General features: G+C 40.5%; 1 protein-coding gene and 1 long non-coding RNA gene across 6 annotated transcripts in view; one reads left to right on the top strand and one right to left on the bottom strand.

The window, feature by feature from the left end:
• The window catches only part of LOC124613032 (integrator complex subunit 7), a 157,348-nt gene extending 139,591 nt beyond the window's left edge, over positions 1-17,757 (top strand). Inside the window, 2 exon segments of the mRNA XM_047141600.1 lie at positions 17,308-17,502; positions 17,504-17,757. Of these exon segments, the coding sequence (XP_046997556.1) occupies positions 17,308-17,502; positions 17,504-17,587 (279 nt within the window). The 3' untranslated portion in view covers positions 17,588-17,757.
• The window catches only part of LOC124613033, a 53,609-nt gene extending 34,548 nt beyond the window's left edge, over positions 1-19,061 (bottom strand). The window contains exons 1-5 of one of the 5 annotated variants that reach the window (XR_006979597.1): positions 18,881-19,053; positions 18,540-18,779; positions 7,424-7,539; positions 4,731-4,901; positions 4,240-4,643 (exon numbers count right to left, since the gene is read on the bottom strand). This is a non-coding gene — a long non-coding RNA (uncharacterized LOC124613033). Of the gene's footprint in view, positions 1-4,239; positions 4,902-7,423; positions 7,540-18,539; positions 18,780-18,880 lie in introns of those variants that run through there. The other 4 variants (XR_006979596.1, XR_006979598.1, XR_006979595.1 and 1 more) reach the window with 4 other exon arrangements.
• Between the last annotated feature and the right edge of the window lie 340 nt (positions 19,062-19,401).

Raw genomic sequence — 19,401 nt, 5'->3', positions numbered from 1 at the left:
TAGTAGGAAAAGGGAGAGAAGGAAACATAGTAGGTGAATATGGATTGGGGGTAAGAAATGAAAGAGGAAGCCGCCTCATAGAATTTTGCACAGAGCACAACTTAAGCATAGGTTACACTTGGTTCAAGAATCATAAAAGAAGGTTTTATACATGGAAGAAGCCTGGAGATACAAAAAGGTTTCAGATAGATTATATAATGGTAAGACAGAGATTTAGGAACCAGGTTTTAAATTGTAAGACATTTCCAGGGGCAGATGTGGACTCTGACCACAATCTATTGGTTATGAACTGTAGATTAAAACTGAAGAAACTGCAAAAAGGTGGGAATTTAAGGAGATGGGACCTGGATAAACTGACTAAACCAGAGGTTGTACAGAGTTTCAGGGAGAGCATAAGGGAATAATTGACAGGAATGGGGGAAAGAAATACAGTAGAAGAAGAATGGCTAGCTTTGAGGGATGAAGTAGTGAAGGCAGCAGAGGATCAAGTAGGTAAAAAGACGAGGGCTAGTAGAAATCCTTGGGTAACAGAAGAAATATTGAAATTGATTGATGAAAGGAGAAAATATAAAAATGCAGTAAATCAAGCAGGCAAAAAGGAATACAAACGTCTCAAAAATGAGATTGACAGGAAGTGCAAAATGGCTAAGCAGGGATGGCTAGAGGACAAATGTAAGGATGTAGAGGCTTGTCTCCCTAGGGGTAAGATAGATACTGCCTACATGAAAATTAAAGAGACCTTTGGAGGAAAGATACCCACTTGTATGAATATCAAGAGCTCAGATGGAAACCCAGTTCTAAGCAAAGAAGGGAAACAGAAAGGTGGAAGGAATTTATAGAGGGTCTACACAAGGGCGATGTACTTGAGGACAATATTATGGGAATGGAAGAGGATTTAGATGAAGATGAAATGGAAGATATGATACTGCGTGAAGAGTTTGACAGAGCACTGAAAGATCTGAGTCAAAACAAGGCCCCAGGAGTAGACAAGTTCTATTAGAACTACTGGCATCCTTGAGGGAGCCAGTCCTGACAAAACTCTACCATCTGGTGAGCAAGATGTATGAGACAGGCGAAATACCCTCAGACTTCAAGAAGAATATAATAATTCCAATCACAAAGAAAGCAGGTGTTGACAGATGTGAAAAATACCGAACTATCAATTTAATAAGTCACGGCTGCAAAATACTAATGCGAATTCTTTACAGACGAATGGAAAAACTAGTAGAAGCCGACCTCGGGGAAGATCAGTTTGGATTCTGTAGAAATATTGGAACACATGAGGCAATACTGCCCCTACGACTTATCTTGGAAGCTAGATTAAGGAAAGGCAAACCTACGTTTCTAGCATTGTGGCAGGGGTAAAATACAGAAAGCGAAAGGCTATTTACAATTTGTACAGAAACCAAATGGCAGTTACAAGAGTTGAGGGGCATGAAAGGAAAGCAGTGGTTGGGAAGGGAGTGAGACAGGGTTGTAGCCTCTCCCCGATGTTATTCAATCTGTATATTGAGCAATCAGTGTAGGAAACAAAAGAAAAATTTGGAGTAGGTGTTAAAATCCATGGAGAAGAAATAAAAACCTTGAGGTTCGCTGATGACATTGTAATTCTGTCAGAGACAGCAAAGGACTTGGAAGAGCAGTTGAACGGAATGGACAGTGTCTTGAAAGGAGGATATAAGATGAACATCAACAAAAACAAAACGAGGTTAATGGAATGTAGTCGAATTATGTTGGGTGATGCTGAGGGAATTAGATTAGGAAATGAGACACTTAAAATCGTAAAGGAGTTTTGCTATTTGGGGAGCAAAATAACTGATGATAGTTGAAGTAGAGAGGATATAAAATGTAGACTGGCAATAGCAAGGAAAGCGTTTCTGAAGAAGAGAAATTTGTTAACATTGAGTATAGATTTTAGTGTCAGGAAGTCATTTCTGAAAGTATTTGTGTGGAGTGTAGCCATGTATGGAAGTGAAACATGGATGATAAATAGTTTGGACAAGAAGAGAATAGAAGCTTTCGAATTGTGGTGCTATAGAAGAATGCTGAAGATTAGATGGGTAGGTCACATAACTAATTAGGAGGTATTGAATAGAATTGGGGAGAAGAGGAGCTTGTGGCACAACTTGACTAGAAGAAGGGATCGATTGGTAGGACATGTTCTGAGGCATCAAGGGATCACCAATTTAGCATTGGAGGACAGCGTGGGGGGTAAAAATCGTAGAGGGAGACAAAGAGATGAATACACCAAGCAGATTCAGAAGGATGTAGGTTGCAGGAGGTACTGGGAGATGAAGAAGCTTCCACAGGATAGAGTAGCATGGAGAGCTGCATCAAACCAGTCTCAGGACTGAAGACCACAACAACAACAACAACATTATTATTTTTGCTCTCCTTATAGGCTATTATTGCAACACTGAATCACAGATGTTCTGTGTAAAAATCTCCTCAGCCAATGACAGTGGCCACAATAGCATCATGACCACATAATTTCTGTATTTCTCATTCTTGTATATATTTGACCCCACACAAAGACAGAATATGTCCTGTATGAGAGAAATGCACCTAAAGTTTAATTTTCAGAATTATTAGTTTGTTCATCAACTTAATTCTAGGAACATATCTAAAAACAAAGATGATGTGACTTACTGAACGAAAGCGCTGACAGGTCGATAGACACACAAACAAACACAAACACTAACACACACACAAAATTCAAGCTTTCGCAACAAACTGTTGCCTTATCAGGAAAGAGGGAAGGAGAGGGAAAGACAAAAGGATGTGGGTTTTAAGGGAGAGGGTAAGGAGTCATTCCAATCCCGGGAGCGGAAAGACTTACCTTAGGGGGAAAAAAGGACGGGCATACACTCGCGCACACACACACACACACATATCCATCCACACATATACAGACACAAGCAGACATATTTAAAGACCTTTAAATTTGTCTGCTTGTGTCTGTATATGTGTGGATGGATATGTGTGTGTGTGTGCGAGTGTATACCCGTCTTTTTTTCCCCCTAAGGTAAGTCTTTCCGCTCCCGGGATTGGAATGACTCCTTACCCTCTCCCTTAAAATCCACATCCTTTTGTCTTTCCCTCTCCTTCCCTCTTTCCTGATGAGGCAACAGTTTGTTGCGAAAGCTTGAATTTTGTGTGTGTGTTTGTGTGTCTATTGACCTGCCAGCGCTTTCGTTCGGTAAGTCACATCATCTTTGTTTTTAGATATATTTTTCCCACATGGAATGTTTCTCTCTATTATATTGATATCAGTAATTTGAACCCAACAATTACGTTTGTTATTGTCACTGTTGCATTTCAAAATCTTTTCTGCCATCTTATTTTCTCTTTCTGTTTTTGCCAGTAGTTTCACTTTGTATTCACCTTCTCCTTTTTACCGTAATCTGCTATACAATTTTATCCTGCCTATATATACTCAATAATACGTAACCCACTTCCAAACCATAACCAAAAAAATTTTTTTGCCGCTTTCAACACTACCGCCGCTATAAAATCCAACATTTCTAGTTCACAAACAGTTCCTTTCACCTTTTAAACAACCATTTCGGCTAGTTCTAATAACTTTCGCTTTATTTCAATTTCCGTTTTTCCCCACATCACTGATAATTTTTATCCGTTTCCCACAGGTTTTAACGTCATTATTTCTCCGTCAGACAATTGTTAGCCTCATTTTCATAATCTGCCACCACAAAACCACTCCTTTTAATATATTACATGCAGTTTTTTCGAAATTTTCCCGAATTTTTCCGTCCTTTAACGTTTTTTGGCGGCAACTCTAATTGTATTTTTTTTTCTTAAAAAGGGTCTTTAAATATGTCTGCTTGTGTCTGTATATGTGTGGATGGATAGGTGTGTGTGTGCGAGTGTATACCCGTCCTTTTTTCCCCCTAAGGTAAGTCTTTCCGCTCCCGGGATTGGAATGACTCCTTACCCTCTCCCTTAAAACCCACATCCTTTTGCCTTTCCCTCTCCTTTCCTGATGAGGCAACAGTTTGTTGCGAAAGCTTGAATTTTGTGTGTGTGTTTGTGTTTGTTTGTGTGTCTATCGACCTGCCAGCGCTTTCGTTCGGTAAGTCACATTATCCTTGTTTTTAGATATAATTCTAGGAACAAGTTCATACAAAAGTATACTTTGTGCACATTGTGGTGCCCACAACTCATAAATTTTGGGAAGAAAGTAATATTTACATATCACTAAGAACTATTAATAAACATATCTTTAGTTGCTGATAGTTTTAATTGAAATAATTATCAGCAGGCAACATAAAATTGTTGTAGCAGCTTATATGGTATCACTGTTAATATGGTGTCATTAATAAAAGTAAAATAATTAGAGGTCCTCCTGCATCACTGTCATTGTGGGTAAAAGATATTTCTACCACAGAGTAATCTTGTGCATGGCACATTTCAAGGCTTTCTGCTGATGTGTGAGGAGAGCAGAAATGAGTTGCACATTGATACTGCCTAGTGCTACATATGCGTACCATGAAGTTAAGTGGTAAGGATTCAAATATCAGACTTAAACTGTTAAAGTTCCTTAGTCTGATACAATCACACCCTCAGTCCTTGTGGAAAAATTCACTGCACCAAATTCACTAGCCACAAAGCCTGTGTTCACAGTTCTGTAATAGAGTTTGCTATTAGATATTGTCACAACATGGAAGAATTTGCTTGAGCTGACAGAGTTTTTAAGTTTGATTTATCTTCACCTTCTGCCTCTGCAGAAATGTTCTCTGCACTGTGGTGATGAGTGTTGCAGCATTAGTACCATCTTCAAGGCAGTGTGCATAGGGTTCATGTTCAAATTCAATGGAAGAGCAAGTTCCAGATCCTGCACATGATTGCGAAGTTTGTTGATCTTGCCAGTGATGTGGAATAGCCTGTTAACATTGTCCATTATCTCAGCATGTATTTAGCCATTTGTCAGAGATATTAGTTTGAGAAAAACACAAAAGTTCTTAATTGGGATAACCAGTTATGTGGTTAGGTAGACAATCCACATTAATGAAGGTATGTAACGTTTAAGCATATGGAATTAACTTTTTATTTTCATAAATATTTATTCTCATAAATATGTACAAGAATGTGTGGTCAAGAAGATAACAAAAAAACTGAATTTACAAATTAAGGCCAAGCTAAAAAAAAAGTGTATCACAGATGTCAGATGTACATACTGATATTCTCACGACACACAAGCACAAAGTGCACCAGTGCCACAACAGTGTGTCAGTTTTAGCTGAGTGTGTTTTAGATTCAGACAAATAAACAGATGCTAGTTCACCTGAAGAATTGCAGTCTATTTTAACAGAAAGTGTCGTGAACGTGGTACACATTTTACAATGCTGTGAGTTGTCCAAGCTAATACCAAAATATTAGGGAGGAGTTCTTATCATATTATGTGGGTTGGTGGTATCTTATTTTAGCCTTTCCTCCACCATTCTATTCAGTTTTTAAGGTTTCAGAACAATGACTACATTTTCAGTTTGAGTGACAGTACCAATAAATCGGTATTATTGAGTGAGAATGGGAAAGACTGCAGTTGTATGCCATTTTGTACATTATGCTTTTGTAACTTATATAAGCTTACCATTGAGTGCCCTAAACGATCTCTCTCTCTCTCTCTCTCTCTCTCTCTCTCTCTATCTATCTATCTACCTACCTACTTCTTCCCCCCACCCCCACCCTCCCTCCCTCCTTCCCCCTGCCTCCCCCTCCCTATCCCTCTCTCTAAAAACACACACACACACACACACTACTGCACAATCATACTGAAAACCTTTTAGAAGTTGAAAAACATGGTGCGAACTTGGGTGCATTTATCTACTGCCTTACAGATCTTGTGGATGAAACTAACAATCGAAGTTTACATCATTGATGTTTGCAGGATCCAAATTGACATTTGCAACTTCCAAAAGTGTGGTACATGAGAATAAAATGTGTTGAATCATTCTACAACAGACTAACATCATTGATACAGTCCTAAATTTACATACATCTGTTGGAAAATCGTCATCCTTGATAGAGGAAATGACCTTCACCATTTCTCAATACTGTGTTACTACAGTTATCTACATAAACTGCTGTTAGCGGGGCAGCAAATAACTTTGTATAATGCATAGAAAATCAAACAGGTATCTCATCAAACCCTGTTACTGATTAATTGTATGATAAAAACTAATACATGTATGAAATATTTGTGAGCAAATGTGCATAATTGCAAGCTCATACAATCTCCATATCTAGTTCTGTAATCCATTTATCCAATGTGTGGTGAATGTCCTTTATATTTTTTGTATGTTCAAAAACCAACAGTGTGGTGGACTGACTTCAAGGATGCACCACAGTCACAATTTGCAAAACCAGTCCATCCTCACTTGTGCAGTAGATAACCAAATCTGCCACATCCAGTTCGAATCCAGTTCATAGTCATCCACTGATTGTGGGGAGATTGAATCCATGTATCTGCATGGAAAAGTTCTCAACTAGATGTTTGCCTCCAGTGTGCCCACATCCACAATTTGCAGAACCAGCCCATCCTCACTTGGGCAGTAGGTAACCACATGTGCCCTGTCCAGTTTGAATCCAGACGATGATCCTCCACTGATGTCTGGGGTGATCGAATCCTTTTATCTCAATGGAAAGGTTATCAACTACAAGTTTGTTGCATACTGATGGCTCTCGGTGGTGTTCCCTTGACTCATTGACACTGATAGAGGACCCAACAACGTTGACTGCTGTGCACCATGACAATTGTCTTGATTTCAAGCATTGGTGTTATACTGGAGCAATATATTGAAGAATGGGTGATGCTAAGAAAGCAACAGTGATAAGATGAGACTGAACACTCTGAAAAGTCAAAGACATACAAAATATTGGAAGGTCCTTTCCAGTTCATAGAATTAAACCCAGTCGTATTTTCTCTGATGAAAAATTTTAGTTAATTTTTCGTTTTCTTGACTAGTTTCAGAAGACACAATTCAGTATTTTATCCTGGTATTTGTCTTTCCTTTTGAGGCCATGTCATTAGTGATTAACTGGATGGACAACTTTATGCAAGACCAAGCTTTTTCTTTGCCATGGAAGGAGGACAAAAATTCAAAATATAGAAGTGATTATCTGCTCTGTGTGTGTGCACCTCTTCAAGACCCACAATTCACATCTTTGTGAGTGGTTACCTGTCCGAATCATTTGTAAAATATATCTACTAGTTTCTGGGGAAGAACATTTATCAGTTACTTCTAGTTCACGTAGTATTTTTATCTTTAATAACAAAATGGCTCTGAGCACAATGGGACTTAACATCTATGGTCATCAGTCATCTTTAATAACACATATTGCACCTATAAAAGTATAAACTACACTTTACATGCATCACAGTTGTCCCAGATAAATTTTGCAATACCTGTGGCTGGTTTCATTGTGTTTGCCATGTTAAATGTGCCCGCAATTTATCACATCACTTTACTACACTGTACTCTCTATTTCCTTTCTTCTGGTGTCCTTCCATAGGCTACACTTCTAAATCAATGAAAAAAAAAAAAAAAACCCGTGTTGTTAGTTTTTAATATTTGCACAACAGTTCCAAAAGTTAGATTGGTGTCCAAATTAAAGCAAAAAACAGAATTTTTACAAGGTTGTGTTTATTTTGCCACAAAACAGTATAAACAAGTGATAGTAAAGTAGAAATAATGTAAAGAATACAGAATGTAAACAACTGCAACAAGCATAATGTTAGATAAAAATGTTCCACATTTTTTCCAGCTTAACTGATTTGCACACACATACCGACAACTGGTTAAAATGTGCAGTATAGGGTGTGACCACCTCTGGCTGCAATACAGGCCTGACAGTGATGGGTCATGCGGTGAATGATATCATCAATCTCGTGTTGAGGCAATAACGCCCATTCTTTCTGCACAGCTGCTCACAAGTCTTGGAGAGTGGTTTGTTGATGGCGAAGTGGTGCAACGTGTCTCCCTTGTGCTTCCCAGATGTGCTCTATGAGGTTGAGCATTATGGTCCATCAACACAAAGTATGGGCCCACAACACCTCATGACAACCACACATGAGGTTCCAAGATCTCATCATGATATCTGACAGCAGTTAAACCTTGCCAATTCACCCGTAAAATTTCATGAAGAGGTATTTGAGTGATCAACATAATCCCTGCCCCCATCATTAGTGATCCTCCGTGATATCGGTCGCTTTCCACAATGTTTGGGTCTTGAAATCATGTTCACCATTCCCTCCAGATGTGAATCCATCGAGATCACTCTCCAGACCAAATCGGGACTCATCTGTGAAAAGAACATTGGCCCACTCTTCAACCATCCAGGTAGCATGTTGACGACTCCACTCTAGATGTACCTTTCTTGGAAGACACGTCAGAGGCACACATACAACAGGTCTCTGATGGTAAAGGGCACTCTGCCGAAGCCTTCTGTGCTCTGTTTGCCTCGATACAACATGTCCAGTGGATGCTGCAAACTCAGAAGCCAGCTGCTATGCAGTACTAAGGCAGTACCGTCGTGCCCTTACAGCTAAATAAAGGTCCTCTCTTTCTGATGTCACACATGCTCAGCCCTGCCCTGGTCTTCAGGATACAGTTTTAGTCCCAATAACTGTCGCCTCATCTGAGGAACAACAGAACGAGTCACATAAGCCAAAGGGCCACATCAGTTTGCAAATGTCCTGCTTCCATTTCTCGTATAGCTGTCCATCACACAGAGAGTCTGGTAGGTGTCTTCTCTGTGTCATACTGCACCACTTGTGACTGTGTACACAGTAATTGTGGATGTGGGACTACCTGGCAAACGCATCCTGTTTGATAGGTGCCCTGTCGTCGTCATTTGCGTTGTTGTCTGTTGACCAGAATGCCATCTTCCATGCAGAACATGATCGTTCAGACATCTGTTGACAGTTTGTACGATTATATCATGAATGAGACACAGGATGGGGAAATAACAGTTTGTTGCTGTAATTGTCGCACCAATGTACTTACAGCACCACCATCATTTCACTCCTTTTCTCTTCCATTCTCAGATAGTGTGTGCAAAGACTAACTGTTAATAAGCTTTTACTTTCACTGATTTTTCACCCACCATGTTAGTGGGAGGAAGTAATATGCTGCTTGACTCTACTTGTATCATCCGTTCTCAGAACTTAAATAGTAAACTTCTTTATGATGCACATTGCCTCTTTTGTAACTCCTGCCACTAGAGTTTGATGAGCATCTCTGTAACATACACTTGCTAAACAAACCTGTGGTGAAACGTGGTACTCTTTTTTATATCACTCTGTACTGATGCCCTTAGATATTATACAGTTTTTACTGTTTCTAATGCACAAAAACAGTAATGGGTCTTTCTGTCTATTTACATGCAGTATGTGTTTCACTACAGTTTTCTGGCACTGCAGTTTTTCTATATTCAACAGCATAACCTGCAAACAGCCTCAAAGAGCTTCCTATGTTACCTGCCAGATTTTATACAATAACAGCACTGTAACACCTTCTTGGTACTCCACAGGTTACTGATATATTTGCCATACAGCTAGTTTGGATTGCTCAGCTGGTTATCTTGTGATGTCTATGTGCAGGTGGATAACATGCTATTTTGTTACTTCCAACTGACACACAACCTTTTATTTCTTTGCGTACTTTTTTGTCTTGTTATCTTTGTTAATGGAATCTGTTCTGTGTCTTGTATTGAAAGTTCCTTCTCCTTTATTCAGGTAATAACTTGATTACAGTCTATGTAACATGCATTATTAAGAACAGCATGCAGAGTTCTGTCTCCAAGGAAGTTATGACTCAGTCACAAAAATGGTCTGGTATTCCATAAACTTGTATTTTGTTCACTAGGGGCTTTGCAGAGTTCATGGAAGAATAGAGTAAACTGAGTTTCACAAGATCTTTGTGGAATCTATGCTGATTCCTGTTGAGGTTTTTAGTCTCTAAAAAGGTAATAACATACAAGGATAAAATATGCTCCACAATTTTACACCAGATTGATACCAGTGATATAGGCATGTAATTTTCTGCACCTGTTTATCAACCGTTCTTGACATGGGGTGACCTGCATCTTTTTCAAACCACTTGGAACTGTTCTTGCACAAGCAAACTACAGAAACTATTGCTAGAAGAGAAGCATTTTCCTTTGCATAAACTGTATAGAATCATATTTACTGTATAGAATCATATCTCATCATGCCCAGTTGTCGATCCTCTGTTGCCCGATTTCAGTTGATTTCCTCTTTAGCAATTACCTCAGTGTCTTATCAGTTTGATATATGTATGATGTTTGGAAGAAGGAATAGTGTTATGATTTTTTCAGTGTAACTATTTCAAAGTTCAAATGCAGTATTTCTGGAGTCATGCCTTGTTCTCTCTGTCGAGCAATTGCCTGTGCCAGGCAAAGGTTCTAGTTCTGATCCCAGTCCAGTATGCAGTTTTAATCTAATAGTAAGTTTCATTGCTTCATTGTCTAAGGTGCAGACTAGAGTTCTGTGTTCTGAAGTAAAATCTCCAGTAACTCCCTATTAGACATAAACCAACCATTCCATCCATTCACTTGTTCCATCCCAGCAGGATCCCTCCTAACTCTCTTTTGCCCCAGTTCATTCCTCCCTTACTCCAGGCCATGTTCTTCCTATACCTCACACGTCATGATTTCAATTTAAGCCTCAATGATAGGAAACAATAGTAACTGTAACTCTCTCTCTCTCTCCCCCTCCCTCCCTCCCTCCCTCCCTCTATCTCTCCCTCCCTCCCTCTCTCTCTCTCTCTGTGTGTGTGTGTGTGTATATGTGTGTGTGTGTGTGTGTGTGTGTGTGTGTGGGAGAGGGAGGGGAGCAGCTTGGGCTATGGTGAACAAGAAATGAGATGCTGCAGTAAGGAGTTTCTGGTTTTCTTTATTGTTGGTGTACTTAGTTTCTTTTTTATTCCTGCTTTGTGTTTCCCATGCCCATATTCTGTTTGGTCGCTTCTGGAAAAATCTGTTAAGAACGTGCATGTGTGTGGCAAATTCTGCTACTTCATCTTCATACAGACTCGGCAAGCCACCATATTGGACATGGTGGAGGGTACAACGTACCACTAGTAGCCATTTCCTTTCTTGTTCTGCATGCAAAGAGAGCAAGGGAAAAATGACTGTCATGATATCTGGCATCCAAATTACTGGTACCTAGGTGTGAGCACAGATATAACTCTGTGTGCCCTGTGTCCAGAAGTCAGTGTGTGATTTCTCCCAGCATACTGCATCTTTCACCCACGCTGGAATATCAGTTATCAGGAACTTGTAAACATCAGTATAGCCTTCGGCAACCCTGCCCATGGTATACTAACCTCCCAAGCCCTTAAAGAGACTGACAATATGTATGAGCTGTGCTCACATAGTCTGAGTACAGATATGATGGCTTCTAAATCTGAGAGTCTGGGATCAACTTGTCTGAGCACAGATATGATGGCTTCTGAATCTGAGAGTCTGGGATCAACTTGTCCAGCAGGTGCTTCAAGTGTGTAGTCAGTACCATCATTTGGGAGCTAGTCTGTCTTTCACCCTAAATACATTTAGTGGAGATGGTTGCAGGTTTTTGACTCAGATTTAATGTTTTTTTCAGAATTCAGCATTTTCTTCCCAAATTAAATGGTTTCTCACTTTTTTTCTTTTTTTGCCAATTTCACTGTTATTTTTTCCAATTTTGGTGATACTTGTTTCCAGTTGTGGTACATTTTTTTGCGCAGTTCAGTCCTATGTTTGATGTCACCTCACAGTTTGTTAAACAGCACATGAACAATAATTTTAAAATTATACTTGGACCTTAGTCTTGAGAAGAAAAGCAAAATGCAATTTCAACATTCAGTAATTATCAGTTATGAATACTGATATCCACAGATTTACATTTTCTGTATGGGAACATGACATTTTGTAAAAATCAGTGCTTCTGTGTTACTTGCTGAAACTGTGAAATTTACCTGTCTGTACTTATAGGTACTAACAGTATGTATGGAAAGGTCTCGAGATCTACTCTGATTTTGTTTCCTTAACCCTCACAAAAAGCTAGTTGAAGATTCATCCTCCATTCTGTATTATGTTTATTTTTAATACTTTTGGATTAAAAGAGACCACACTCCAAAAAGCAGAAGCATTGAGTTGAGTTGTTGAAGGGCACACACAAAAGAAAGAAAAATGCTAGCTTTTGAAGTTACCCATTGTCAAGCAAAAGTAAAACACACACACACACACACACACACACACACCTATGCCCATACATGGTGCCAATACTGTATTTCGGCAGGGGGACTGGTTGTTGTGGGCATAGTGTTGGGCCGAATGTGTGGAGGGAGAGGGAGGCAGGAGGTAGGGAGAGTGACTGGGGCTGGGTGGCTAGTGGCTTGAGGTAAGGCAGTTGGTAAGCCAGCTAGGTATGCAGGAGGGAGGGATGGTAGATACATCGGCTAGGCATGTAAGCACGATTGTAGGGGCCAGTGGAGAATGGCGCATACTGAAGGTGATGTGGGGATGTAAATTGGAAGGGGTGAAAGGCCGGAGGAATGGGAAACTGATGGTTGGAGAACACTAACTTTCAGTGGAAGAAAGGACAGCCATACACAATCTGAAAACGGATCCTGACCTAATCATCTTCCCTGCAGACAAAGGCTCCTCCAGTGTCATGTTGAGTCACAGTGACTGTTTGACAGAAGGCCTCTGCCAACTGTCCTCCACCTGCCAGAGTGATCCCATCCCAGAAGTCCAACATAACCTCCAATCCCTACTGAAATCCATAGGCCCTTCCCAGATCCTCTCTTCCGATCGATTTCCCTCCTCACCAAAACAACACCCCGCACACCCACTTTGTACATGCTCTCCGAAATCCACAAACCGAGCAATCCTGGATGGCCCACTGAAAGAATTTCCAGTCTTGTTGACCAAGACCTCCAGCCGATTGCCCGAAACCTAACCTCCCACTTCAACGATACTAACCAATTGCCCGCATCTCGTGGTCGTGCGGTAGCGTTCTAGCTTCCCACGCCCGGGTTCGATTCCCGGCGGGGTCAGGGATTTTCTCTGCCTCGTGATGGCTGGGTGTCGTGTGCTGTCCTTAGGTTAGTTAGGTTTAAGCAGTTCTAAGTTCTAGGGGACTGATGACCATAGATGTTAAGTCCCATAGTGCTCAGAGCCATACTAACCAATTCCTTTACCAACTTTCTACCATTCCCACTTATTTACCTCCTGGATCTCTACTCATTATTGTAGATGCCAGGTTCCTATACATGAACATCCCTTATGCCCATGGCCTTGCTGGTATTGAACTCTACATTCCCTAATGTCCTCAGATTCCAGACTCACCACCTCTTTCCTAATGTACCTTACCAACTGTATTCTGACCCACAACTACTTTTCCTTTGAAGGGAAGTTAGACAAACAAATCTGCAGCACAGCCATGTACGCCCACATGGCATATTCCCATGTGAACCTGTTTATGGCCACCTAGGGGAAACCTTCCTAGCCTACCAAAACTCCCAACCCCTAGTGTGGTTAAGGCTTGTTGGTGGTATCGCCATGAGCTGGACTGATGACCAAGGTAACCTATCCACATTCCTTCACAACGTTAACATCTTTTCTCCCAGCCACCTCACCTGGTCCTCCTCTACTCAACGCACCACCTTCCTGGACATTAATCCACACCTCTGTCCATATTAAACCTACTAATCACCAACAGTACCTGCATTTTGAAAGGTGCTATCCTTTCCACAGCAAAAAGTCCTGCCATACAGTCTAGCCATCCATGGATGATGTATTTGTAATGATGAGGATTCGCTTGTCCAGTAAGTTGAAGATGTTACAAGGGCCTTCACACACAGGCAGTACCGCCCACGTGTTACTCCATATCTGCATCTACATCTGTAACTTGCCAGCCATCATGAATCGCATGGCAGACGGTATGTCCCATTATACCAGTTATTAGGATTTCTTCCTCATCCATTCACGTATGGAGTGTGGGAAGAATGATTGTTTGAATGTCTCTGTGTGTGCAGTAATTATTCTAATCCTGCCCTCAGGATCTCTATGTGAGTGCTACATAGCGGGCTGTAATATATTCCTAGAGACATTATTTAAAGCTGGTTCTTGAAACTTTGCTAGCAGACTTTCTCATGATAGTTTACGTCTATCTTCGAGACTCTGCCAGGTCCATTTCTCCAGTACCTCTGAAACACTCGCCCAGGGATCAAACAAACCTGTGACCATTCATGCTGTATATGTTCGATATTCCTTGTTAATTCTATTTGGTATGGGTCCCACACACTTGAGCAATATTCTACGGCTGTTTCATGAGTGATTACCAATAAACCAAAGTCTACCACCTGCTTCACCCACGACTGAGCCTATGTGATCATTCCACTTTGTATCACTACAAAGTGTTACACCCACATATTTGTATGAGGTGGCCGATTCCATCAGTGACCCATTGATATTTTAGTCATAGAATATTATGTTTCTTTTTAATTTTTTTTTTTTTCATTTTGTGAAGTGCACAGTTTAACGTTTTTGAACATTTAAAGCAAGTTATCAATCGCTGCTTCACTTTGAAATCTTATCAAGATCTAATCGAATATTTATGCTCCTTTCAGTCAGTACTTTATTATAGATAACTGCATCATCTGCAAAAAGTCTGAGGTTACTTTTAATATTGTCTGCAAAGTCATTAACATACAACATGAACAGCAAGGGTCTCAACACACTTCTCTGGGGCCCACCTGAAGTTACTTTTACATCTGATGATGACTGTCCATCCAAGATAACGTGCTGTCCCCTGCTTACCAAAAAGTCCTCAGTCCAGTCACAAATTTCACTAAAGACCCCTTATAATCATGCTTTTGACAATAAGTGTAGGTGTGGTACTGAGTCAAAGGCTTTTCGGAAATCAAGAAATACTGCATCTACCTGACTGACTTTATCCAAAGCTTTCAGTATGTCGTGAGAAAAATGCAGATTGTGTTTCACATGATGGATGTTTTCAGAATCCATGCTGGTTAGCATGGAGAAGGACATTCTGATTCAGACACCTCATTATGTCTGAGCTCAGAATATGTTCTAAAAGATTCTATAACAATGTGAAGGATATTGGATGGTAGGTTTGTGGATCACTTCTGCTACCCTTCTTGTAATGGGTGTGGCCTGTGCTTTTTTCCAAGAACTGGGCACAGTTTTTTGTTCGAGGGGTCTACAATATAGTACAGTTAGGAGAGGAGCCAACTCAGCTGAAAATTTGGTATAGAATGAGGGTTGTCCTACCCAAGAGCCTTCCCACCCCTCCTAAAGTGGTTTTCCGTTGCTCATGGAACCTACAAAACATCCTAGTCCATCCCTATGCCACTCTCACACCCAGCCGCTTGCCTCAAGGATATGACCCTGTGTGACAGATCAAGGTGCAAGACCAGCCCATTCCATCCCTACCCCCCCCCCCCCCAAGCACCTCCTACCTGCAGTCCTCTCATAGGCTTATCCTAATGAATCAGAGCATGGACCTCCTGTGAAAGCTGTCATGTCATATACCAACTCTGCTGCAAACATTGTACAGCTTTTTATGTTAGTATGATTACCAACTAGCTGCCCACCAGGATGAATGGCCACTGCCAGGCTGTTGCCAAGAAAAAAATTTACATTTCAGTGGCTGCTTCACAACTTGGGCCATCTGGATCCTACCCTCCACCTCCATTTCCCTGAACTACACAGATGAGAGTTATCCTTGCAACACATCCTCCACTCCTGTAACCAACTGTTCCTGCATCCTTCGACCAACAGCTCCCCCCTCCTCCGTCTAGTCACACCTTCCCAGTTCATGGGTATTAGATCGGTTACTGCTGCTACAATTGCAGGTTATCAAGATTTAAGTGAGTTTGAACGTGGTGTTATAGTCGGCGCATGAGCGATGGGACACAGGATCTCGGAGGTAACGATGAAGTGGGGATTTTCCTGTGCGACCATTTCACGAGTGTACCGCGAATATGAGAAATACAGTAGGGGGCGCCCTACATCACCTTCATTTGTGTGCTGCTCTTCACTGGCCCCTGCAGTCATGCTTCACATGCCTAGCACATATACCTGCCATGGCACCCTCCTGTATTCCTAAGTGGCAAACCGAGTGCTTTCATCTGAACCAGTAGCCACCCACCCCCAGTCCCTCTCCCTGCCTTCCCACCTCCCCCTCCCTCTACCCACCCCAAATGACACTAACTGCACTGCAATGAAGGGTTTCTTTCTTTTGTGTGTGCACATCAACAACTCATGCTTCTGACTTTTGGTGAGTGGTCTCCTTTAATCCAAAAGTATTTACAGTCTGCAAGAACTTTCCTACAACATTTAGGTTTACATTTAGATATGTGTGGGAAAGCAATCATAGGAGACAGAAAAATTATACACATACCTAATAGTTTTCAACAGAGTTGCTGTTTTTATGATTGGAAGCAAAGGTACAGCATAAATAAAGACAAAACCCTAACTCAAGCAACAAAAATTAAATTTTTGAGAGGAATGCTAGGATATATTTTGCTGAACAAAAAAGAGAGAATTTCATATAAGCAAAGAACTACTTCTTAGTAAAAGAAAAGCAAACAAAAGATTATAAGATAATGTGAAGATTAGAAAAGTAATTTTGAGTGTTATAGGATACCAGCAGAACTGTTAATTGTCTCAAAAGCCGAAATTACTGTAGGACGGCTGAGAAAGAAATTGATGCTGGAACATCCTTGATTATGAGTAGAAGATGTAATGGCTGGTTGTCTGAAACTGGGTTTTCATTTCACCTAAGACAGGCAACAGGGCTATCCAAGACACAGTATCAAAAGAGATCCCAACTCATATAGCAGGGAAGAGAATTTCGTCAAGTGTCACTCCCAAAGTTAGAGATGCCAAACCGATGGATAAATGATTCTAAGGAAACCGAAGCTATTAAAGGAAACTCCAGGATATGGGTAACGTAATGATCAGATTAAATTTAATATTTTCTCCCCTTTCTAGCTTAGGTCTGTCATTTTATTTACGAGAATTTCATCTGTGTCTTGTTGATATTTTCAGTTCCTCACTGTTAACATTTATATCCTCCCCCCCCTCCCTCCCCACTTTTTTTATGTACACTTATGCAGTTTTGGTTGATTTGCATTTACACTGTAGTAGTAACAATAATATGTGCATTCATTGTTATTTTGGTAAAATATAGACATATACATGTTTCAAAAAAAAATTTAAAAATTTGAATCGAACATCAATGCACTTCTGTTCCAGATGGGAGAGGCTGCAGGTGGGTCTGTACTGACACAGACCGTTTCACCACATCGTGATTATTTTACAGCACAGTTCCTCCTGGCGTTTCCTGTCGGGGGTCAGTACATGTTGCTTGTAGAGGCAGCAGTTCTTGATGAGCGAGGTGACATTTGGCGCACCGGTCCACGTGCGTCAATGGCAGTAAAAGCGCATGAAGGAACCGACACAAAGGCGGCTGCCACACCGTCAGGGAGCCGGTTTCATGCATCGGGAGCACAACGTTTCTGAACTGTCTAACTAGTGAGATGGATGTATTGATCATCTGGCAAATAATTGACTGAGCAAGTGTCAGAAAAATGAATAATATATCTCATTTTAAAGTGAGTTGTGGAACTGCTGTTAAAATAAGGAAACGTCAAGACGTTGTAATGACGGCTAAGATTGCGAATAAATATTAAGTACACATTCGTATTCATTTGCGTACTCAATGTACAAACGAAACACGGATAAAATACTTCATAGTCGTTGCATTTTGTAGTTTTGTCTTCGACCACTTTGTGAGAATCACAAAATTCTGCATGTGCCGGCAGCTATTGTACAAGAGCACCGATTTTTCTGATGTAGGTGCCAGGACATTTGATAGAGAAGACAACATTTTTAGTTGCACCCAAAAACAAATATAACATAGAATTGGAGCCAGATAAACTATTTATTACAATTTATCATCTCCTTCTACGCTTTTGGTCCACAAGTCTACACTTTCCTGTACGGAAGCGATGAACTCCGTTTATGCAACCTGTTTTACACGACACATGAAGATATACGTGGAACAGGAACACTTTTAGTACACTGAGATGTGGTAGAGGGCAGGCAAATCGCGTCGCTCCGTTGTTCGTCGTAAAATATTTGATGAAATAATCGCGCGAGAAATCAAAATAACGTGTGTATTTGCACTGAATAACGGGAAAGTGAATGAAGGTCTGTTTCATTTTATTTGTATTGCCTTATTCAATTTGTGAAATCAGTTTAAGTCGGGAGAAAGCATCCGTATTTGCTATGTATACAATACGTTTTCTTGTAGATTGCTTTCATACCGTTATAAGTAAACAAACTGTATTTACTGTATTAAGATAGTTAATCAGCATAGAATGCAACAACAGTTCTTATTACATATAACACATGACAATATAAGTTATAATGAAGTACTCAGCATATAAGACTTTCTATAACCTCACTTATTGTATGTCACGTACCTAATCAGCAAAATTCGACAGAATCCAATTCTGTAACACAATACAGGCGTGGTATAAGCTCGATTTATTTATTCCAGTGTTCCCGTTTCGAATAATTACCGTTAGATGATTAGGATCTTTACATCAGTGTTACGATAATCATTCGCAGGTCTCCGACCAGAAGTTATGTACGTGAGATGCCGTCAAGCACATCTCGTTCCAAAGTGTCTCAGGGTTCGCCGAGGCTGGCGGTGCCCATGTCTGAGAGGCAACAGATGGCTTTATTAATGCAAATGACATCTGATGGTCAAGGAGGTACGTCTGTAAAATATAGCTTTAAAACAGAAGTTGGGTTCACTAACCACACATTGTTCTCTTCTTATATCTCCACAAAACATCGATTAAGAGATGCACCACAAGAGAAGTCTGACCTTAATTGCTCCTAATTTATATTGAAAATTGAACAGTTGACTGGTGACATGCGTCAGTTGACACTGTTTAGCGGCGCATGTAAATGGCGCTTATGTACAGTGCTGACAATATCTTGCGCGTCGTTTGCAGTTGTCCAGGAAGTTAACAGAGAAAGGCAAATTGGAATAAACTAGCAATAAAACTTAAGCATATTGTTTAAGTTAGAATGCATTAAAACATAAGCAGATTGTTTAAGTTAGAATGTTATGTACTGTCAAACCATGATGCTCTTGGACATTATTCAGATAGTAAGCCGTACGTTGTGTTGTCACTGTTCTCGTTCCGCGCTACTTGTCGCTCGGGGACGGATTTTCACAAGATCAAGAACCGCTCGCGTACTGGCAGCCTTGTGGTGTTGGATACTAGTAATAATCCGTCATATATGCCGTTATGATCAACGGGGAGAAGGGGG

Source organism: Schistocerca americana, chromosome 4 (assembly GCF_021461395.2).
Source record: "Schistocerca americana isolate TAMUIC-IGC-003095 chromosome 4, iqSchAmer2.1, whole genome shotgun sequence".
NCBI lineage: Eukaryota > Metazoa > Arthropoda > Insecta > Orthoptera > Acrididae > Schistocerca > Schistocerca americana.
This window is presented reverse-complemented; position numbering and strand designations above follow the sequence as displayed.